At 38.6% G+C, this 24,702-nt stretch overlaps 1 protein-coding gene across 4 annotated transcripts in view; it reads right to left on the reverse strand.

Moving 5' to 3' along the window:
• Window positions 1–24,702, reverse strand: part of ADAMTSL1 (ADAMTS like 1) — an 890,862-nt gene that overhangs the window by 159,222 nt on the left and 706,938 nt on the right. For all 4 annotated transcript variants that reach the window (XM_074330338.1, XM_074330337.1, XM_019739192.2 and 1 more), the window contains 2 exons: window positions 15,919–16,208; window positions 8,478–8,607 (listed from right to left, as the gene is read on the reverse strand). In XM_074330338.1, the coding sequence (XP_074186439.1) occupies window positions 8,478–8,607; window positions 15,919–16,208 (420 nt within the window). The remainder of the gene's footprint in view (window positions 1–8,477; window positions 8,608–15,918; window positions 16,209–24,702) is intronic.

A 24,702-nucleotide genomic window follows, 5' to 3' on the forward strand; every position in this document is an offset into this window, starting at 1 on the left:
GGCATGCACCCATCGAAGCAGACCATGGCTTCACTATTCAACACCACTGCTAATATTGGAATAAGTGTCAAGTTCTACGCACCCTGGGTAGAGAGCCCTGCTTGGCTGTTTGAATCACACGAACAGCTACCTCTGGCCAATCAGAACCAGGAAACAGCAGGAAGTACAGAGAATGCAACACGTACAGCTGTTCTAGCACACAGCCTGTGTCCCTGTCTGTCTAGGCCTTAAGGACAGTCATTCCACAGTGGAATTAGAAGCCCCATGATAAAGTAATGAGCACCTGGTGGGTTTGGGAGATGTGTTAATCCAATGACAATCATTCTAGGCTTTATTGTGCCACTAACACAAATACCAAAATTCCTTGCAGGCTTGGTAAAGATAATTAGACAAAATAATAAAGGAAAAAAAAGGAATGGTAAAGGAATTCACCCTAGGTAAGGCAGTAGTTGGCTGGGTTCTGTTTCGTGATAGATCTTTCCGTCACTGAGGCAGATAACCTAAGAACTGCCTGACCGTGACGGGCTGGCGCCATGATAGGGATAATATTTTCAGAAGGATGAACTGTTTCTGAACTGTATCTCCTAGGCTAGTGGGCACAAATTAGAGCATTTCCTTTTTCATTCCCTCATTTTTATGTTGCTTTAATGTCTCTTTTTCTCAATCTCTTTCTCAAGTATCTTCCTACTTCTTTGTTTTCCAAGGAACCTAGTAACAGCAGATTTCTAAACTAAAGGCATAGAAAAGCTCTTCGTCTCAAATTGCTCACGAGGCCTTTTTTTCAAAATTTCCAAAGATGTCATTGGGTACACTTAGGCAGCAATACTTTTCATTTCAAAGCTTTGGCCAAATTATTGCTTGCCCTTAGCTCATTTGTTCAGGACTTTCGAAACACTGGATTATAGGGAAAGGCAAAAAAAAAAAAAAGTGGAAAAGATTTACTTTGGGAGTCTCCACTCCAATTCTGTTGATTGATTTGTAAGTTGGAAGATTTCTCAACTGCAAAACTCCAATGTTTCCTCACCATGTCCACAGCACAAAGCTATGTGGTGGTGATATTTCCATCCCCATGGTGGTTATGAGCAATGGGATTGATGACTGGTACAAATATGTCAGTGCTCGGAGCAGTGAAGAATGCAGGAGGTCGTTTAGTTTAACACTATCTTTAGAAGGGCAGCACTTAAAGCATCCAAGATAAAAACAACAACCAAAAAAATGTAATGGCTTCTCCAGGACCATTCCCAAAACCCTGCTCCAGGAAACAAAGTAGGTTTGTTCATTACTGAATCCCCAGCACAGAGACCAGTACGAAGTAGGCATTCAATAAGTATTTGTTCAATGGAGGTTGAACAAAGAGAAAATTCTAGTTTTCTTAAAGGGCAATATAAAATTCTAAATCGAGGGATGCACACTATTTTGTACCCTTTTACACATGGACAAATGCCATTGTAAAGGTATTACAAATGCGTTCATCATTTCAGTGTTTCACCATCCCTGTTGCCTGAATGCTCGTGCCTAATTTTTTCTTATGAAACTGTAAGTCTTGTTCCCTGTAGACTTCTCATGGCTCCTTAATTTATCGTTAAAGCCAGTTCCTGTTTTGTGACTAATAGAGGTGCTTTGTCTTCAGGACTTAAATTTGACTCAGGGTATTTTTCTAATAGAATTCACCTTTTCTTTCTTTCTTGAAAAGCTTCAACTCTGTGGATAATTATCATTCCCTTCAAAGAATCACAGAATATTAGAGCTGAAAAGGCCTCAGGGATCATCCAGCTGCACCTCTCATTACTTATTTTATGATATCCTACTTGGGGCTCTATCCTCCTTCCAGGTGGACAGAGTGAGTCCACGTCATACTGGGTTGATTGTGGAAGCTTATAAAATGCTAACATACCTAGGACAACAGGTCATTAATAATTTCAATGAAAGTATAATGGCATACATCACACAGAGTATACTATTTGTGACTCTACATGAGAAAGAAGTGTGGATGCCTATAAGTTAGCCACCATTCCCAATTTAGGTCTGTTGGATGAGCAGGCAGAGACATTATTCTCCAAGCAAATCTGACATTACCATTCCCCTGCTTAACTCCCTTCAATGGCTCTCCATTAACTGAAGCATATAAAGTCCAAAAAACTTAACTTACTAGCACATTGGGCTATCCTGGACCTGGCCCCTGCCCACCCTCTAATACTGACTTCCATTTCTGGTCCTTTCCTTTGTGTTCATGCTTTTCCTTTTGCCTGCAACATCTCTCTTCTTTACCTGGGGAACTTCTACTTGTGCCTACTTAACTCCTACTTCAGCACAGGCATTGCCTTCTCCAGGAAGCATTCCCTCAGCCTCACACTCCCACAGCGCCCAGTACTTGCTCATTCACAGAAGTTACTGTTTGGAAATCTTCTTCCTCCATTAACTGATAATGCCTTTAGATCAGCGTTTTGTCTTCTAGTCATCTCTGAGGACCAAATACAAGCAGACTATGTACGTGAAGATGCCCAGTGCATCTTTATTTTTTACTGAATTGAGATGTAAAACACTTTCTGCCATAGTTTTTGTGTGTATGAGGTTAATTTTAGTCAATGGTCTATATGAGGACTTCCCCAGAGTCCAGGCAGGATTACGTGGTCTAAAGGGCTGTCCAATTACATAGATGCCAAAACACAAGGAAAGCTTCCCTCTCAGGACTTAATTGAATGGATTTTCCTGAAGCTGATATTTCTATCTTTTTAAAACAAGTCATTTGTGCTTTCAGGTGACATGATGGGAAAATCGATCCAGTCCTTTGAGTTTCACTCCAGATTCATGCAACAACTAAATATATGCATGCAAAGCGATTTCTAATATCATCAAAGCACATTTCATAGAGGTTTGAGGTTGATATAACAGGTGGTGTGTAACCAGGGAAAGGGCTCTTTTTAGAAGAAATGAAGATTTAAGCCCTGAGGCAAGCATACATGTGACTCTTACCCTTGTTTATGTCAAAATGCTGCTGGGGACATTTGCAATCACTGGGCCCATACATTCCTGGGTAAGAGAAATAACAGAGGCTGCCATTGGGCCAAATAGGTCCAATAGTTACAAAACAGGTCTTGCTAGGTTCCTCTGTTGTAACTTGTCCATCAGTGGAAAGAGAGAGGCAGTATAATTATGCGTTTGGATTTATCAAGGAGAATTACAATAGTAATAGCAGTAGTTCTCCAAAGGCACCTGAGTATGGCCTCCAAATCTGGACTCAATTTCTGTGGACGCCAGTGAGCTTTGCTGTGCTTTTGCTTTAAGCACTTAAAAGTTAGTATGGGCAGAGCCAAAAGGCAGCATATGGAAACTTTGTGAACACAGCAGAAGATAAACCAATATTTTGAGAGCACGTTGAAACAGTAACCCTTAAAATAAGTTGTCAAAGGGGAAGGTGCCTGCAAAGCTTTGAAAGCTCCAACAAATAAATTAAAACATGGTTGTGTAAAAAGGCAAGACCTTTGCTCTAGCCATTTTAGACTAATATAAAAGAAAATTAGAAATTGGAAGTCATTTGCTTCTAGTAGGCATGGGTTTTCTTAGTGTACAATAAAATTGGCATTCTGAAGTTTGTTTTTAAAGAGGAGACCTTGTGACATTTAAGACGTTTTTCTTAACTCTCTCATCTCAAATAGGGATTCTCAAACTTCTTTTACATTTCTTGCTGGTTCTAGGAACCACCCTAGGTCTGAGAAAAGAGATTGGGGTTGGGGTGGGGGGCAGAAACCAAGTACTGTTCCTGGAATTATGGGCTTTTCCCCCCTTCACTGTTTATCTATTCTGCACCACTCAGCTGTTCTCTCTTGCACAGAAATAAAAGTTTAGTTTAAAAAGTATGTTAGAACAAAGCTGCAGAAATTGCCTGGAATTTCCTTCATTTTCAGCCATCTGGCTTTCATTGCTGACTTCTTTCCCCTCCTCCACGTACGTTTACCAAATCTTTTCAACACACACTGGCCAAGCTATCAAATGTTTATAATTAATAACAGTCATACTCCTTTTTTTTTTTTTTTTTCTTTTAAGGTAGTGCTTTCTTGCTTTCTTTGGGCTGCTCATGTCATTGTATAAACCAGGGAGAGATGGTTGGTCAAGCTTAATTATTAAGACTTAGTTGACTAAGCGAGAAAATCTAATCAAATTTCAATTAAATCCCGAATACAAAAATTATGTACAAAATAAAGTATTTCTCACCAAGAAATGAAATGGAAGGGGAAGAAAATGAAATTTTCTGAGGGTCTATTATGATCCTATTTTAGAGATGAAGACTCTGAAGATCCAAAAGGTGTCTGACCTCTTGAAAGTCAGACGTAGCTACATGTGACAGAGCAGAATTTGAACATAGGTGTAAACCTATCTCCTGGTTTTTATTTTGGTGGCCTCAGGGATGGGAAAGATCTTTAGTACACACAATTAAGTGGAAAATTAAGTTGCAGAACAGTACGTAAATATGATCCCACTTACAAGGGGAAGAAAACGTACATATTTGTATATGTTCATATATGTGTGTAAATTCATAGAACAAGGCCTGGAAAGGTACGTACCCAGTTAATGGTGGTTACCATTAATGGAGGTTACCTTTGGGGAGAAGAAGGGAGTGGAGCTGTAGAGCCTGGTGGTGAAAGGGGAGCATATGCCTTTCTCTTGATTACTTCTGCCATGTGTGACTTTTAAAGAATGTATTCATGTATTACTTGTATAATTACTACAATGCTCAGAAAGCTGACCTCTTTACTTATGACTGATCTTAGCTCTTTCTTGGAGCTATTTCTTCCATAAGCTGGTCTAACCCACGAGTGAAGGTGAGCAGGGTGGTGACACTGCCAGATACAAATTACTGAGATGGTGGTAAAAGTGCTTACAATGATTAGTCTTCCTTGTAATAATAACTTCTTCGCTATCAACTATGATGCAAAATTCTGTCAGCTCACAAGCAAAAATAATCCTAATTTGTTCTGGCCAATTTTAGGCAAGGTTGTTAAGGGATTAACAACTGTCCTCGATATTACTACCTTCCATGTCCTGCGACAAGCAAACTTCTTTCTGGATAACGCTAACACTTCATTCAACAATCGTGTCCACTCTCCCCTCTATGAAAGCTTGCTCTCCTATTCTTATTTTGAGGATACTTTGCCATATGTGGCTGCTAACATAAAGGGTTAATTATCCTAAGGCTATTTACGTTTTAAATTGGTATTTAAAGCCTTAAATTTAAGGAAGGGATTCTAATAACAGTATTTTCAGCACCATCTGGTAGGTGGGACAGAAGGGATAAGGGATAAGAGCAGAGACAGCACTGGGGTCTTCCCAGCTATCACTAACAATAGGGTCTAAACATTACTACCTACAAAGTTGGCCGTAGTCCTTTATACTCATTCAACACACACTTGATAAGTCCCTGTTAGGTGTCAGACGTTCTGCTAGGCATTCATTGCATAGAGAGGAGGACTAAGACATAAAGCTGAGAGCAAGGACTTTAAAATAGAGTTCTCTTCAACAGATAACTAACTACTATTTCTTAAAGCGCCCTAAAAAAATGCAGGCAGTATGTGTTCATGCTCACACACACACAAATTGGAATAATCAGAGAATACCTCTAGCTTGCAAATACTCCCTTGCTGCTGTGAACAGGTAGGTGTGAGAATGTGTCTGTCTACACCCGATGAAAGGTGGCCATGTGCTGCTGATACCAGCTCTGCCATCCACACAGAGGAAGTCAGAAGAAGCTAAGTGTAATCCCAGAAAGACCTCCCAGACAGGACATGCCCTCTAGGGCCTCTGGTATTCTTCACGTGTTCTGACAACGGACCACACACAAGCAGAAAAGTGGCTTCTCGCTGGCATTCAGTAGGACTAGGAACACCTGCTTGGGAACGCTACTGAACCAATGGCCTCCTTTCCGAGCCAGAGCCCAGTGACCAAGACTTGAAACAGCACTTCTGTCTATCCCACAGAAAACGTTATGGTTTGTTTGAACACATGGATGTCAGCATGGATGGAGAACCCAAAAGAAAGTGTATGGCAACTTGCGGCCCAGCAGAGGACACTCTAAAATGTGCAGGGAACACTGACCCAGGCACAAGAAGAATTTCTGTGAATTAAATATTTAAATTACTCCCAAGTGAACAGGTGGTGCTTAGGAAAATAACACCACACTATGATGGCCCTACCAAACGCATTTTCTCTTCTATATACATCGTACACTAACCTTCCCAGAGAGAGATGATTTTTCCCCCTTTGATGTCATAGTGAAATATGCAACAGGAGTTCACCTCCATACGTTTCTCACTTTTAAGATGAAAATTTGCTTTGGCTCTTTGATGCGATGAAGAGAGCAAGTCGTATCAGGCCAGTGCACTTGGGCCCCCTTTGCTGTATTCATTAGCATCAGTCTACAGATGCTCGACTATGCATGACTGGATCAAGGCATCCCTGGCTCTGCCCAGTAACTGAGGTCTTGCCTGCCAGTCTGACAATTGTCTGGTGGAAAATCAAAGCACTGAGTTTATATGGAGCAAATGCAATAAAGTTAAGTGTAATCAGACTCCTTGTCCGGGAGTCAATAAAAAACGTTGCAGAGTAAATGAAGCTCATCTAATTTAACCACAATCAGTACATTGAGGATGGGAAGGAACACTTTGTGTCCCATTCCCTCTGCTGCCCCAGGAAGGGATAGGTTTAGAGGCCGCAAGTTGCAGACGATTTTCCACTAGTCCCGGGTACTGACTCCTCAGCATTGCCTCAGTTTGTCACAGCATTTGGATGTCATTAGAACACTGGAATGTGGTTACAGAGACACTTATGTTTGTTTTTAACGTGGTGGTAAATAAGCAGACAGAAATGATATCAATTGTCAACACAAAGCAGTAGCAGTAGCAGTCTAATGCTTCTACCTACAGAATAATGAAGAGTCAGGGGATATTTGAGCAGGATGTGGTGACTTCAGGTCATCTCATACAGTCAGTTCATTTTGCAGATACAGAAACAGAAAGACCCCTTGCCTGATGCCACACAGTTAGTGGGTGACATGGCTAGGATGGGAAGTGGGGCCTCAGGACCTCTTAGTCAAAACCTTTGTGGACTGCCCATGCCAAAACCACTCTGCTTCTTCCTATGTGGGAACAACACAGTCAAACAGAAGGGGTTTGTACCCCTTGCCCATGCAGGTAGGTCTTAGGTTCACTCAACTGGAGAACAGTGAAGTTAGGTGTGGGATCGGGTCAGACAGAAACGGAAAAGAGGTTTCTCGGGATTCCATGCATTGGATCTAGCTTTTCTGGGTCCAGCCCTTAACTCTGTTTTACTGGCTGCTGTTCTCATGGGTGGGGTGCTGTTCCAAGAAGTGGTTGACTGGTTTTCTAGTTCTTTTGGATAGTGCCCTCCTCACTTCTGCATTTGAAAGGGGATGCCAGACCCATCATTCAGATCAATATATGGCACAACTCCGATGACCAGCACAAGTGTCACTTGTGCCCTGATCTGATCTGAGGAGGCCAGGTCATCTGTACCCTTTAAGTCTCAAAGAAACACATCTAGTTGGCTGAGAAATACGAAAAGCACTATCAGCTTGACCAGCAAATTATTGCTAATTCCTGACAGCAACACATTGCTTCTTACAGGATACTTTGCAGAAACAGAAGCGGTATCATTCAAAACAGAAGAGATGTCATTCAGAAACAGCACTCCCCTTCACATCTAGGATATGACCTTATCTGGTAACATTCTTCATTCCATCAGCAGACTTGACAGTCTGGTTTTGGTTCTTTAAACTTCTCCCTTTGAAACCAGAATCATAGATGGGATGGTTTAGCTTCTACAGAGATTTGCTCCACAGACGTATCTGAAGGCAAGTCTCTCAAGACACCATAAAATTATGTGGACTGAAGCAGTGATTGGATTGATTAAGTAAGACTCAAGGTTGGGTAATAATGAGACCCAGGCAGGGCTAGACAATAAAATGCTCTAATTGATTTTATGCATATGTAATGACACACATACACTCCACAGCATGCTTATAATGACTGAGCAGGCTGTGTGCACACAGATTTCTCAGTGGAACATTTATACCACCCAGATGCTCCACGAGCCAATCCATTACTAGAGTGTGGGGGCTTGGGACACAGTCTAAAGGGTAGCAGTGACCACGAAGTCTGTGGTCAGTTCCTCTTCCCTTCAGGAGAAAGCAGCAGTGTGGCCCGTGCACATACCGGCCATACCATGGGACTCGCTTCAGTGCACGGAGCCTTCTGGACCCTGAGCATGACCATTGGGCTGGAATTCCAAAGCCCTGGTTTCAATTAAATTTAAGTGGATTTGACTCAAAGTTTGAAGTGATGTTAATTGGTTTTCAAAACACTGGGTAACAATAAGCGTTCTGGTCCTGCCCACGGACATACGCGCCCAGCTCTGAGCACGCTCCTGGCTAGCTGGGCGGGCAACACGCCCCTGATGCCCTTTACCTTGCTGGGCATGGATCCAAACTGCAGGCTTTCAGGAGCTTTGGGGGCCGGCGGCTGGTCACGCACAGGTTCTCATCAGCAGGCTCCCGCGTCTGTTTGTTCAGGCAGCTCACCACAGCCTCCTGGACACCTGTGTACAAATCACACTGTCAGGCCAGAGTGGGCGTGTGTGGGGTGAGGACGTGTATACCAGGCAGCCGGTGGGAGGTCTCTGTGATTGGGAGGACTCTTGCTGCAGGTCAGAGACAGCAGTTGAAAGCCCAGGACTGCCCATCTTGTCAAGCATCGCTCAATCTGGGAGAAAGTACACATGAGCTTGTGCCTCTGTAAGCATGCCCCTTGAAGAGCCCAATTCCCCTGAGAGGAAAGGCTGCTACCAGGACTGTTGAAACGCTTTAAAAAATGCCACCAAGCTATCTAAGTGCCAATGCTGAAATGTGAGAATTTAATGCAAATTTAATGCAGAAGGAAAGCAGAGTGACCAAAAAAAAAAAAAAAAAAAAATAGCCCCAAGACCTTCGCATGTTACATTTTAATCAAAAGGAGATTGTTGTATTTGGAAGGGAGGCCAAGAGCCATGTTTTAATATCCAACAGTCTGTAATCTGCTGTTCTTCTGAGGCCTTGCATCTAGGACTCCAGTTTTGTTGGGTTCCTTTTGAATCTGGTTCATTTCTTTAGTGACCTAGGGCAGCTTTGGAAGTTGGACCAAAAAAAGAGAACAAGGTGCATAATGACTACTTCCATGGAAGACAGTCTTCTTACATCCCTGGAAAACAATGTTCCCACTGACACCTGCATACCCCTGACTCAGAGCTAGTAAAACAGGAGTTTGAGCAATGACAGACCCAAGGTTACTTGTCAGGTCTTCCAAGGTGGTAGGTGGGATTCCTCAGGGAGACTTTTATGGAGCATGGCAACATTTAACTGGGTAAGGTAATGATGAGACTTTTCATTCTGTTGTCCACAGTGATAATAATAGTCAAAATCCACAGGTTGCACATTATGACCTATGTATCAAGGCTAAGGGCTTGATATGTTTCATCAAACCCTCTCAACAACTCCATGAGGTAAGCACTATTTGTATCCCCAATTTACAGATAAGGAAACTGAGGCTTAGAAGGGTGAAAAGGCTTGCTGAGGTCATAGAGTTGATAAATGGTGAAGCTGTGCCTTAACACTGGAGCTTTAAAGACTGAAAGCATTAACATTTAAAAATACTAAGAGGTTGGAGATCTTCAGGAATAACCTAGACATTTGTCTGGAATAATGTCAGCAGGCGAGATAGGACATTTTTTATAACATGCTTTCAGTCATACATAGCTATGCAAATGAAGATCCATACCTCGAAAGATATCTATCTGTAGTTCAGTATTTGTATGTACCTACAGCAGAGTATGTGACAATACATACAATTAGTTTTCTATATAAATACACATACATTCTGTTTTTGTTTTCTGCATTGCTTTGTTAATGAGTACCTAACATAGTACAGCTGACCCACCAATTATCAGCCTCACTGCTTCCCTCCTCCTATCTGCCCTATGTTCCTCTAAGAAGTTATCACCCCAATCAAGAGGGTAATGCTTCCTAAGGTGATGTTACACTGGCTTAGATCCATCACTCAGCAAGACCATCATTTAAAAAGTGACATTTTAAAGCCAGAATCTGAATCACCAATCTTTCTTCCTTGTAAGTCTGATAAATCAAACATAAAAACAAAAAAAAAACAAAAACAGAATCAGTCACAGTATTTACCCTGTGGCCATGAATATAGTTTTCTGTTTTTCTAATTTTTTTTATGAGCCTCAAAATTTAGTTTAAATATATCATGGCCAGTTCAGAATGGAGCATTTGAGATTTATATGAGACATTCCAGCTACTCTCTCATGTTCTGTAATGCTGACTACAGGGTGTTTCTCTTGGTTGCAGCTGGGATGAGCCATTTGAAATTCATGGTATGATGATATGGCAAAAGATTTCACAAGAAATAGTTGACATCATCACTGATCTTTCCCACTGGAATAGTCTGGCATTATTAAGGGAATGACAAGGTGCTGGGTGAAGCTAAGTATTCTATACGGAAGGTAGAGCTGTGGTTATATTAAGAAATTAGGTTTTCAATTCATTTTCCTCCCTGGTGATAGTCAGGAAATGCTAAATGTTTCTGTGAAATAAAATATATTTTGGCTTTGTTCAGCCACAAATACCTTATTACTTGCCTTACGTGAAAGTGCTTCCGGTGAGTGAGGGGGGTGTACGAGTGATGTGATTTATTTCCACTCTGTGAACTCCTTGTTGACAGACCTTAGGTCCTTCTAAGATGGCAAATTATGGGTGTAACGAGGGCTAAGATTTCTAACAGGACATCGTCATCTCCTCTTTTGGATATGTGGAACACAAATTTAAATTAAACCAATAATCATAGCTTAAGATAAAAATCACCTTGGAGTGGTTAAGTGCTGAGATTAAGTAGCATTCTAGAGTTATTAAATTCTAATCTAGCATATTATAAAACAAAGTACTAGGTGACTGCAACATTGTGTTAAATGTCTGTTGCCATAGGGGTCAGTTGCCTCAGCATTCTTAGGTGGGACCTAGGACGGTGGGGAAAACAAAGGACAGAGAGAGCTCTGTCATAATTAAGGAGTATCTGGGACCAGCCCTGTGGTCAACATACAATAAATTTTTGTGACCTGATGAATGAAATGCCTAAAGGGCAGGGCATTCTAAGCAAAGTGTGCAGTTTAGGCTAAGGGGAGGTAGGAATGGAATGTCTGCAGGAAGGAACATGGAGTGAGGGAGCTGCCCTGCAACGGGGAGTGTGGGACAGTGGGGGAGGGAGGAAATAGGAGGACTTTACCTACAAATTCACAGTATACTGGGCCCAGGGGAGTCAGTCCAGGATGTGAGAAGTTAGCTCATCCAATTTGCGCTCTTTCCAAACAGGCTAATATATGCACTTTGAAGGACATTTTAAACCAACAGAGAACATATGTTTAAGTACAGTACTTTATGATTTTGAGTTTTTTTTTTCCTAACAGAAGCTAAAGGGGAGAAAACTCATAAGGAAAAGGGAGCAATAGGTATAAGACTTCACCTTCCATTCTTGCTGAAGTAAATTTCAAGTTTTCCCTCAGCTAGAGTGTAATGCTGATTTTTACCATTCAATATAATAAAGCTGTTCAGGTTCAAATCTGCTCTCCTTGACCACACCTATTAATGCACATATGGGAAATTAAAATATAGCAAAGAGATGATAATGGGACACAGGACACAGATACGAACAGGTTAGGTTCACTTTTAATCTTCCAGAATATGGGATTTCCATTGTTTTTATCTCCCAGAATAGCATAATTGTTACATTATATTGATGACAGCTTGGGAAAACAAGCCACCAACTACAGCCTAAATTACTAACTGGTTCCTTCTGGTTGCTACCTCTGCTAAGTGAAAGGTTACTTTTGTGTCTATCCAATTTCATCTCTTGAGATTGCACAAACAAAATTAGCCAACTGGCCTTACAACCAAAAATTGATTTATAAAATCTCTCTGTTAATCTTGCGTGTTTTTGGTTAGCTTCAGCAAAAATGATTAGCTATATATATATATATATATATAGCCTTGTGGGTTATATTTTGGTGAAAGATCAAAGTTAATAATACAATCAAATGTTACTGCCAAACACTGACTTCAAAATATACATGTCCCATATAACAAAACAATTTTTTTAGTGCATATGGGCATCATATGGACCATATAACCCAAACATATTTTCACCACTTTGGAATTTTCAACTCTAACATTTTAGGTGTAAATATATTACCTTGGAACAGGGACATAGCTATAGGTAAGTACGCACAGTTGTTGACAGTTAAGACCTAAGACATCTCAGTAACTGTACCCTGCCTTGGATATACAATTTATGTTATACAAAGATGCTCAGTTCCTGGAGGCAGAAATCAATTGTGTATCAAATATCCAAATCTTATTTCCAAATCAGTGTCTTCTGAAAACATTTTAAATTAAAAACATTCCATCTACTCTCTACACTTTGAGTTTTATGCCCCTGGTTGATCAGCAGAATGGTTAGAATCTTAAAGAAAAAGGTATCTGCTTATTTATATATTTCATTACTGTATCTATTTTTTCTCATCTGTTCATAAAGTTCCAGGCTTGACTTGTAACTGAGAACCATAACTGAGAGACCATCAATATTTTTTTTCCAAAGCATATTCATTTGAGACTAGAGGTAATGATCGTTCAATTCAGGTGATCACAGAAATTGGGGGCAAACCCACACCATCTGAACTTTTGAGTCATTCGTTATATTGGAAAGAAGCAACTGTTGCCACCAGCTGTGTCCTTTCCACCTGACCTCACACCTCCAGCCTGGGCTCAGAGATCAGCAAAGTTTTTTTTTTTTTTTTTTTTTTAACACTTCTCCCTTGTTAAGCATGAAAGAAAAGATGTCCTCAGTGTGAGTGAGAACACCATAAGAACACAGATTAGCTGAGTTCCAGGAAACGCTTCCAGAATCAGATGGAAAAATTTAGGTTTTAAAATAACAGGGCTCTACATTAAAACACTTAAGAATTCCATGGTTAGAAACTGGAAGACTTAGAAACAAACAAGAACTTCAAGGTCAAAACTATTAAACACTTACTAAAAAACCTGATGGAGAAAATTGATTCTTTGCTAGTACATGTTCCCCTATTCATTCCTTTTCAACTCCATGGGAACAATTTGGGCACATTTACTTTTACATTCTCAATAATAACAAAAGATGCCTTTTAAAAAGAGTTTCCATAATGTCATGGTTTAGAAAACAGTTTTGAGAAACTATTTATACACACACGGTACCAAAAAAATAACTATATATATTTTAAGAAAGAAAAACACTATTAAAATTGTAATACTCAATATATACCGATAACAAAAGGTGAATACAAGTCACGATTGACTTCCTCAATTACAAGAGGTGCTCAAAGTGGTTACCATCAGCATCCAGACACTTCTGATTACCGCAAACTACTACTTGAGCAACGTTGACCAGTGTCCACTTGTATACATTTTTTTGGTACCCCCGATGTGTGTGTGTGTGTGTGTGTGTGTGTGTGTGTGTGTGTGTGTTTATACAAGTAAGAAACTTTGCTGGGAAATCAGCCAGTATTTCCTCACTTATCAACATTTCTCTTGGGAAATCATCAACAAAATGAAAAGACATCCTACTGAATGGGAGAAGATATTTGCCAATGATACATCTGATAAGAGGTTAATATCCAAAATGTATTTAAAAACTCATATAACTCAACACTAAAATTTTAAAACCTAAACAATCCAAGTAAAACATGGGCAGAAGACCTGAATAGCTATTTCTCTAAAGAGGACCTACAGATGGAAAATGGACATATGAAAAGAACTCAACATCATTAATCATCAGAAAAATTCAAATAAAAACCACAATGAGATATCACCTCACACCTGTCAGAATGGCTACTGTCAATAAATAAAAAAACAACAAGTGTTGGTGAGGATGTGGAGGAAAGGGAACCCTCATGCACTGTTGGTGGGAATGCAGATTGATGCAGATTGGTGCAGCCGCTATGGAAGGCAGTGTGGAGGTTCCTCAAAAAATTAAGAATAGAATTGCCTTATGACCCAGCAATTCCACTTCTAGGTATTTATCCAAAGAAATCCAAAACACTAATTTGAAAAAAATATATGCACCCCTATGTTTACTGTAGTGCTATTCACAGTGTCCAAGATATGGAAACAACTGAAATGCCCATCAATAGATGATTAGATAAAGAAGTTGTGGTACCTTTATACAATGGAATATTACTCTGCCATAAAAAAAATTTTTACCATTTGCAACATGGATGGACCTAGAGGATATTATGCTAAGAGAAAAGTCAGACTGAGAAAGACAAATACCATGTGATCTCACTTATATGTGGAATCTAAAGAACAGACGAAATGAACAAACAAAACAGAAACAGACTCATAGATACAGAGAACAAACTGATGGTTGCTAGATAGGAAGGAGTATGGGGTATGGGTGGGAAAGGTGAAGGGATTAGGAAGTGCAAATTGGTAGTTACAAAATAGTCAAGGGGATGTGAAATACAGTATGGGGAATATAGTCAATAATGTAAAAACTATATATGGTGTCAGATGGGTACTAGACTTATTGGGGGGATCACTTCATAAATTATATAAATGCCTAACCACTGCACTGTATATGTGAAACTAATATACAATAATATTGAATGTCAACTATAATAAAAAAAATATATATATATAGTTATGGGATGTAAAGCACAGCATAGGGAATATAGTCAATGGTATTGTAATAGGTATGTACAATGTCAGAGGGGTAGGAGACTTGTTTGGGTTATCACCTTGTGAGGTGTATAAATGTCTGATCATTATGTTGTTTTGTACACCTGAAACTAATACAAAATCTCTCTTGGGAGCAGACATGGGCGACAGTGGCAAAACAAATCCAATGTACTTCCTATAGTTGTAAGAAAGATTGTAATCTTGAAGAATTAATTCTTGATTTAAATGCTTTCCTCTCCCACTATAATCTCATTCATATTTCACCTGAAATAAAGAATCACTGAATCTGTTGTTATCACCATGGAATATACCTAAGAGACCCAGGTCAATATTCATGGAAACATTTAACATTAGTTAATAAAATTCACAATGAGAAAGCTTCAGAAATTCTCTAAGTGCTTAAAGAAGTGTGGTATGATGGAAAGACTCTAGACAGAGAAATAAATAAATGGCAGGCTTAGTCCCAGCTGTCACCCACTAGCTGTGTGATCTTGAACAAGTCACTCAGCTTCTTTGTATCTTAGTTTCCTCATCTATAAAATGGCAGTGGGGTAAGACTTTAATCTTCAAACTGCTTTCCAGTTCCAGGTAACCATAGTGTCAATTGCCCTTTACATACCTTTTCCCTTTGTAAACAGATATTACTTTGGGGAATCAGCTGAGTAAATCAAAGGGACTATAAACCATTCCTGGGAACAGCTGAATATTTTGTCATCTTTGGGTTTTGGTTCATGCCACATACACTAAGGCAAGGGCATAGTAAGTGAAACTGAAAGCTGAGGGTATTGCCAGGTCAGTGTCAACTGTGTTTCTCAATCAGATATACTAGGATATATTGCAAAACATCGGAATGACAACAGAAAGTAAAAGCATTAGTTGTGTTGGTCACTCACAGCCTGAGAGCCACTCAAGCCCAAAGAGAAACACATCTGTGTTTCACTCAGTATGCTTTACATTTAGAAAGGCTATCTCCCCTCCTCCCTCTACTTCTCATTCTTGGAATAGAGGCAGTCACGTGACAAGTTGCATGGAGGGAGAGAGGACACAAAAAAGGAGAGAAAGATGGCGGGGATCTGAGCCAGAACCCCCCTTCTTACCTCCTCCACATGACTCGGAGCACTTGGTGAAGCCCTCATACTCCCAGTCATACAGCTCGTCAAAATCCTGCAGGCCATCTGTCTCTTCTGGGTTAAACTCAGGAACTTCCCCGTTGCATGGTCCCGCGTAACAGGCACGCTGGGATGCTGGCTTGGGCCCTTCACATTCGTCAACAGGCAGGTCAGCCACGGACTGAGAGAAAGACAGGAGCACTTGGCACTTGACTCTTCTCACCTGGGTCCCCACACCACAGGTAACCGTGCAGGCCGACCAGGCCTCTGGGATGAACCTGCAGTCAGCAAGCAAACAAGAGGACAGAATGAGAAGCCCCAGGCAGGAGACCCTGGGCATCATAAGGGACCGCATCCCATCTGCCAACAAGGCCCAGTGCCGTCCCAGGATATGCTCAGGGCTCCTCCACCCTGTCCTGTGACGGGTGCCTCAGTGTAGTTCATGAGCTCATTTGCCACTGTTTCCGGATTGGTTTTTTGAGAGTGTCATCTGAACTCCCAGCTGTAAGACATTCCAGCCACAGACCACCTGCTTTCTCACTGCCTTATACCCACAGTGGCAGCTCTTCAGAGCAGGGAATTCGTGGTTTCTTCTCTCTCTCTCTAAATACCAGCACTTGTGCCTGCTGCAAGATGCTGGCTATTCTTATAGCAGACTAATACTGATACTAAAAACTATAACAAAATAAGCCCTTGGAGATATTTAAGGAAGTATTTTTCTTAGTCTGGATCAGATTCCATAACTTTCTTTGCTTTTCTGCACAATGTGCTTCCCAAGATTTATTTATATGTAGGGCTTTTTTTTTTTTTTTGTAAGTTTCCAAGAATGGAGCAAAGTCTTGTTCCTCACACATTCTTTGAATTAGTCTGGACTACGCTTCTTTTTATATCATAGAGAAAAGCGGTGCTACAAATTTAAGTCCACAGGCATGTCACAGTAAAGAAGAGGTTATGCATTCATACAAGTTTGTTCAACAGTCTCCACCCCGCCTCCCCACCAGAGAAGCGACCCTACTGAGAACTCGGTTTTCCTCTGAGTTTCTCTAGAATGTAGGACGATATCCAAATTCCAAAAAAAAAAAAGCCTTTTTTCCTCCCACTAATCAACAATGGCCACAACTACAATGACCTTGAGAGGGGCCTAAGGGAAAAGCCCAGAGGGAACCATTAACATTTTCAAAAAGTTAGTATAATAATCTGGAGAAAGAACTTGGGAATAAAATTTTTTTTATTTTTCCATGATCCTATGGCTTTCTCAGAGAGAGTTGTGCTGAGGAGGCATGCAAACCTGGCTCCTTAACCTTGACTTTGGCAGAAAAGGAAAGAACTGATAAGAAGATTATAGCATCAAATCCTAGCAAGTGCAAATGGTTCATATCTAGTTTAGGGAAGCTGAAATTCTAACAGGAAACCAATCCAATGTTTCAAACTGGAAGGAACACAACAAAAATGTTTCCTGGTCCTGAACCTGAATCTGCGTGTGGAACGGGGGATCTGGCGTCCCCTCAGACGATGTCTGAGGCATGGTGGCAGTCCCTTTAAGAAAGGTCTGACATTTGTTACCTCTGAAGAACCATCCCATAGAAAAGAATGGACATCACTTATAACCTTGTCAGGAAGATGGATGACGGGGAAGGGCCACCCAGAACTACTCCCAAGAAATTCTCATCACAATGTTACCGCCCTCTGTTGTTTTTCAATTCTTGACTTCATCTTCTGGCCCCTAAAGAACCTGGGGGAAAACTGTATCTTGAAAGATTAAAAAGTCTCTTTTTCTTCAAATAATGCTACCTGCAAGCACTTTTTAGAAATATGAAACCAAAACCTGCAATCAAAATAATCTTAACCCTCTTCTTACATATTCATATATATATCTGCCTAGCTCCTGGAACAAGAATCATGACAAATACACAAGTACTGAATTTTACAACCCAGGTGTAGACATAAAGGAAAATACATACCAAACTATTTTGTACATAAAACAACAACAACAACAACAAAAAAAAAACAGAAAGAAAACCAAAGCAAATAAGTCTGCCAACTTAGACCATAACGTGATGAATAATGCTTCCGGAATAATGTGGTGCTGAATTTTGTTTTCAAATACAAAAGATCACAAGATCTCAAAAAGATCTGTGCCTTATCAGCTTTCCCTATGCAGTAAGGATTATTGTTGTCACCTACCATAGCCCTTTTTAGTGACCATTGCAAGAGAAAGGATCAGCTAGCTTTTTCTGTTAAGAGCTAATAGAAAGTATTTTAGATTTTGTGGGCCAAGATTGTGGGTCTTTGTTGTTCCAACTACTGAGTTCTGCTGATGTAGTGTGAAAGCAGCCATAGACGATACGTAAATAGATGGGTTTGGCTGTGTTCCAATAAAACTTTATTTACAAAAACTGGAGGGAGGGCTGGGAAGGGTGCCTGTGGGCTGTATGTTGTTTACCAATTCCAGCTATATAGCAGGTTTAGTGGAGAGGCTAAACACACTAAGGTTTATAAATAAACACCAAACTTATTTTAGGTCTTAATTTCCATCTTTTTCCACATAGATAAGCTGATAAGAACGACAAGTAGCTAAACTGATTTATGTTTTATCGTTCACAGTGAGTCCCAGATGCAATCTAGAATATGAACAATGCACAAACGAAACCGTCAGCTCTCATTGCCTGTAATGTGAATCACTTTGCATTTGGTTTCTTTCCATTACCAAGAAGATACACCAAAAGCCCACAAAGTAGACAGGGTATGCTCTTGAAGCCCCACTCAGTGCAATGGTGAAACGTGTTTATTTTAAAGTAGCATCTAAATGAAAAAGAAAAAAAGAAGTATATATATACATATGTGTGTCTGTTTGACTTTCTGAAGATTTAGGATTAGTAGCAAAAACAATAAACATCTACTTTATGTCTCCCAAGTGATAGTGATAGTCTTATCAAACATCAGATAGTCTTACTGGTTTATCTCTCAACTGGCTATCCTTAGGTCTTCACTAAGTTCACACCAATTAAAAACAATTTAGCTTTTAAATGGTGCTGTCTTTTACCAGTCATCTTAATTTCTCCAGTGCATATATTTTATGATATGATATATTCTCTTTTATCGAAGGCAGGAGATTATATTTCAAGAGAAATATATATAATAGTGCAAATGGACAAATGAATAATAACTTTTTCATATGAAACATCTCCGCACATCCCTAGATCTCCCAACTCTGTATTTACTATCTTGAGCTATCTGGCCGCAAGTGGGAGGAAACAAGGTCAGTGAGAGGGCAAGTGAGCTAGGAGGTTTAAATGTAATGTTTAGATGACTCAATTTGAGTAGCACTTGCTAAGTTAGAACCTTTAAAGTCGGATCTTTAGAATGGAGTGAATAAGGGATTTAAAAAAATCATTTTGATGTAGAAATGTACAACGAAAAAGATCTTACTGAGGTTTAATTTGGGTAATTAAAAAAATTTTTTTGTTAGCAAAACAATTATGGTATGAATGAAAAATGGCTGGATAACTGAGTTCTTCAAATGATAGGCTTAAATTTTATAAAGAGCTGATTTAATTTCTGCATTTAGTCTTCCCATCCCCAGGAAATTAAAAAAACAACCTAGCAAAAAGATGATTTATGCTTCTGTCTATTCTTTGATTTGCAGCTTAATTGTTCATTTTATTAACAAAAGTTTATCCTCTAATTAGTTATTATCATAGTCCCTTTTATGAAATAGAAAACAGTGATAATCAAATTTAGTTGTAAAATCCCAAAGTAGTTTAGTTTATTAATGGCTGTTATGGAAAAAGAAGCATGGACTGAAGTAATAAAAACAATCACTTTATTAATATAATGCCACATAGAAACAATTCTTTCTTGGTTAATTAGTCTCATGTCACTACAAATCTTACCCAGAGTTAGGCTCTGATTTTATGCACATATGATCTCTAAGATATTTAACTTTTGCCTTTCTCTTCTTACTTTCCTCTCTCCTCCTTTCTCACATACATGTTTGTTTAAAAAAATCACTGGGAATATTCAAAATAAGAGTAGCTTTATAGGTGTTTTTTTTTTTTTTGATGTTGTTATTAGCCTTGCCTCATTTGCTAGTTTCAAAATGCAAATCAAAACCTGCAGGAAATCAAATTAGAAATATTAAATTTTGGTTTAATTTTCAATCTTATTACACTTGAGTTATAAGTTGATAAGGGTTGTGGATTTCTTTTCCCTCTTTCTTTTGGTGTATGCTTGTGTATGAGAGTAGTGGCATGATATTAGGGTGAGGAGAGAGGATGGAATAAACTGAATAGTGTAGGAAAAATATAAAAGACTACTATTAGAAACAATAAACAAACACAGTAAAGTTGCAGGATACAAAATCAATATACAAAAATCCATTGGCTTCCTCAATACTAACAACGAAGTATCAGAAAGTAAAATGAAAAAAAAAAAATCCCATTTACAATTGCCACAAAAAGGATTAAATATTTAGGACTAAACTTAACAAATAAAATAAAGGGCCAATGCTCTGAAAACTACAAGCTACTGTTACAAGAAATTGAAGAAAACCCAAAGATATCCTGTGTTTATGGAATGGAAGAATTAACATTTGTCAAAATGTGCATATTATCTAATGCAATCTACAGATTCAATGCAATCCCTATCAAAATCCCAATGGCATTTTTCATAGAAATAGGACACAAACTCCTCAATTTGTATAGAGCACCAAAAGACCCTGAACAGCCAAAGCCATCCTGAAAAAAGAACAAAGATGGAGTTATAACACCGCCTGACTTCAAGCTATACTACAAAGCCATAAAAATCAAAACAGTATGCTATTGCAGAAAAAATAGACACACGGGCCAATGGAGCAGAATTGAGAGCCCAGAACTAAATCCACACATATATGGGCAACTGATTTTTGACAAAGGATCCTAAAACATACAATGGATAAAGTCTCTTTAATAAAAGGTGTTGGGAAAAATGGAAAGCCACTTGAAAAAGACTAAGACTAAACTGCTATTTGACACCATACAAAAAAACCAACTCAAAATGGATTAAAGACTTGAATATAAAACCTAAAACAATAAAATACATAGAAGAAAACATAGGCACTAAACTTATGGAACTTAACCTCAAAGGGGTTTTGTGAACTCAACACCAAAGTCAAAAAAATTAAAGAAAAAAAAATGGATGGGACTACATCAAACTAAAAAGCTTCTGCACAGCAAAAGAGACCATTGACAAAACAAAAAGGCAACCAACTGAATGGGAGCCGATATTTGCAAACAATACCTCTATTAAGGGGCTAATATCCAAAATGTACTATAAAGAACTCATACAACTCAACAATAAAAATCCAAACAATCTAATTAAGAAATGGGCAGAGGACCTGAATAGACACTTTTCCAAGGAAGATGTATAGGTGGCCAACAGACATATGAAAATATGTTCAACATCACCAGTTATAAGGGAAATGCAAATCAAAACCACAATGAGATACTACATCACACCTGTTAGAATGGCTTTTATCAATAAGACAATAAATAACAAATGTTGGAGACGCTGTGGAGAAAAAGGAACCCTCATACCCTCATACACTGCTGGTAGGAATGTAAATTGGTGGAGCCACTATGGAAAACAGTATGGAGGTTCTTAAAAAAAATTGAGAATAGAGCAACCATATGATCCAGCAAGCCTCTTCTGGGTATCTACGTGAAAAATTTGAAAATACTTACATGTAAATATGAATATATATATATATATATATATATATATATATATATGGTTAGAAACAAATACCACACACACACACACACACACACACACACACGTATATATCCTTATGTTTATTTTAGCATTATTTACAATAACCAACACATGGAAACAACGTAACTGTCCTTCAACGGATGATTGGATAAAGATGTGGTACATATATACAATGGAATATACTTAGCCAGAAGAAGATAAAACATTGCCATTGCAAAAACATGGATGGATATTGAGAGTATAATGGTAAGTGAAATAAGTCAGATGAAAAAGGACAAGAACTATACGATTTCACTCATTTGTGGGATATAAAACGAAAAGCAACAAATGAACAGACAAAAGAAGAAAACTTATGGAAACAGACAGCAATATGGTGGTTACCAGAGGGGAAGGCAGGGTAGAGGGAGGACAAAGAGAGTAAAGTGGGTCAAATATATGGTGACGGAAGGAAACTAGACTTTGGGTGGTGCACACACAATGGAGTAGACAGATGTTGTATTACAAAGTTGTACACCTGAAATTTACATAATTAATCAATGTTACCCTAATAAGTTTAATAAAAAAATAACAAAGAAAAAAACCACTTTAAAATGGACCCAGAAGATTATTGGATATCTTATCAAGTGCATTTTTCCTAGTTATTGCAATCTTTCATTGATTGTCAGCTATTTTACCACACTGTAGATTGCAGAAAACTGACAATGCAAATAATTCTTGCTCATAGAACTGCAATTAATTGTGTCTAGTGGAATGCAATTGAGTTTTGTCCTGTGGCTAGACCTATTTTGCATCTATTTGTAAATATTTCAGCATTCTTATTTCCCTAACTATGTATGGTTCTTTCAAGTTCCCTTTGAATTTGTTCTAACATTTTCCTGATTCCCTCATTAATTAATGAAATAAATAAAATCTTCAACAGATGTTCATTCTATATTTGCATGAGAATCATGGTTTTTTCCTTTTCTAAAAATTTATCATTTAACTAGTGACCAAAAAGGGATCTGAAAAATAGTACATTGGAAAAATAAAATATTGTATAAGTAATTCTACCTCAAATTAACCAGAAAGTCTTTTACATAAATATATCATTTTGGGGTAAAAGAATCACCATACTTTATTAGTAATGATGTTATTCCATATTGCCTCATCTTATTTTCAACCCAATCTTCCTTTTGCTATTCTTTTTCTTTAGTTTGAAAAGTTTGTTCTCCTGATTCTGAGCAATATTTGAGATATTAATGAGAAAACTTTAGGAAAAGGTGCAATTACCTAAACCAAAGCTGGCCATTTTGGCCTCTGAACTGAAGAAGCATTTGGATACATGAAAAACAAAAAACAAAAAACGAAAAACAAACTGATGCTGGGTGGGAAAGAAACTTGGAAAAGGAAACTTTCATCTATGTCTCAATTTTACATGAGATCAAAAGACCTCATGTAAAACTTTTTAGTATCTCTCAATTAAAAAAGATTAAAAAAAACACAACACTCCAAAATAAATAAATAAATAAACAAAAAACCTTTGGAATGCTACGAAGGGAAGGTAACCCTTTAATTGAATCCCTCTAGGAATTTTAGAATTAATCGCAAAACCCATCATACCAAGACTTCCTTAAAATGATTATTTAAAATATAGTTAGAGCATTAAAGTTTTGAGAGAACACTTATCCAAAATATGCCTCTATATTCATTTAGAACCACACCTAAATACTTCCAAATAAATGAGAATCTAACTTATTGTAAAAGATCTTTAGTCAAGGACATTTGATTTGAACGTGGAATTATGAAAATATTTCTCAACTGCTGTTGTTAGCTTACAATTCTCTGGAGCTGCAAATAATTCATGCTAGTTATGCAACTCATATTGAAGTCTCCAAGCAAAAATGTTCAAAGGTATCCAGGACACCACTGCATAAAACTTCTGATAATTTTTTTTGTAGGTTCCTCAAATCCTTAAGTATCATGCCTGGGTTGTGAAGGTGTTCATTACTGAAAGGTGCCCCAGTAGTATAACCAAGAATAGAATGATCTTAGAAATTAAAACAACAAAACAAATGATGCAGCCACCAGTACAACTATTTGATAAAAAAATTCAAAATGAGAAACAGAAACTCATAGACACAGACAATAGTTTAGTGGTTACCAGAGGGTAAGGAGGGTGGGGGGTGGGAGATGAGGGTAAGGGGGATCAAATATATGGTGATGGAAGGAGAAGTGACTCTGGGTGGTGAACACACAATGGATTTATAGATGATGTAATACAGAATTGTACACCTGAAATCTATGTAATTTTACTAACAATTGTCACCCCAATAAATTAAAAAAATAAATTAAAAACATAAAAATTCAGTGGTTGCCCCATATAATGCCACTAACCAGTAATGAATGAATGAATGAATGAATGAATGAATGAATGAATGAATGAATAAGAAAGAAGAACCCAATCCCAAAATACAATAAGGCCTTATGGGAGAGCTATGTTTAAGTGGCATTTTCAAAGTAGGAGACTTCATTTTCTCATGATAATGATGCCCTGTTGTGTTCTCTGAGGGACAGCTGGCCTCTGCGAGAATGTCTCAGTGATTTTCTTGAAGAAACACTCAGTGCTAGCAGTGGGAGGAAGAAAGGCAGATTGCATTAAAGAGCACATTTTCCTTTGAAAGAGACTTTATATTAGCAGGAAATGCTGTGGGGGTTCAGTTATCTTCAAATTCCAATGAGTCAGAGTGAGACTACTAGCTCTTTCAAGGGATAGGACCTCGCATTTGAGTCTGTTAAACTCATCTTGCAGTTCTGACCTGGCTTTCTCTGTTATGGTTCCAGACAAGATATTAGAAAGAGTCTTAGTAAAGGTGGGACCCTGCTGACCATCAGAAGGTCGTTCTTCTTTAACAGAATGACAACTAATAATCAGTTTCTAAGAATATTGGCCCCACATTGTCTGCTGTTTCCAACAAATCCAGTCCTCAACTATCATGTTCCCAGTGGCATCCAACACAAGTGACCATACCTCTCTTCTTGAAT

This window comes from Rhinolophus sinicus, linkage group LG04 (assembly GCF_036562045.2).
Source record: "Rhinolophus sinicus isolate RSC01 linkage group LG04, ASM3656204v1, whole genome shotgun sequence".
Lineage (NCBI taxonomy): Eukaryota > Metazoa > Chordata > Mammalia > Chiroptera > Rhinolophidae > Rhinolophus > Rhinolophus sinicus.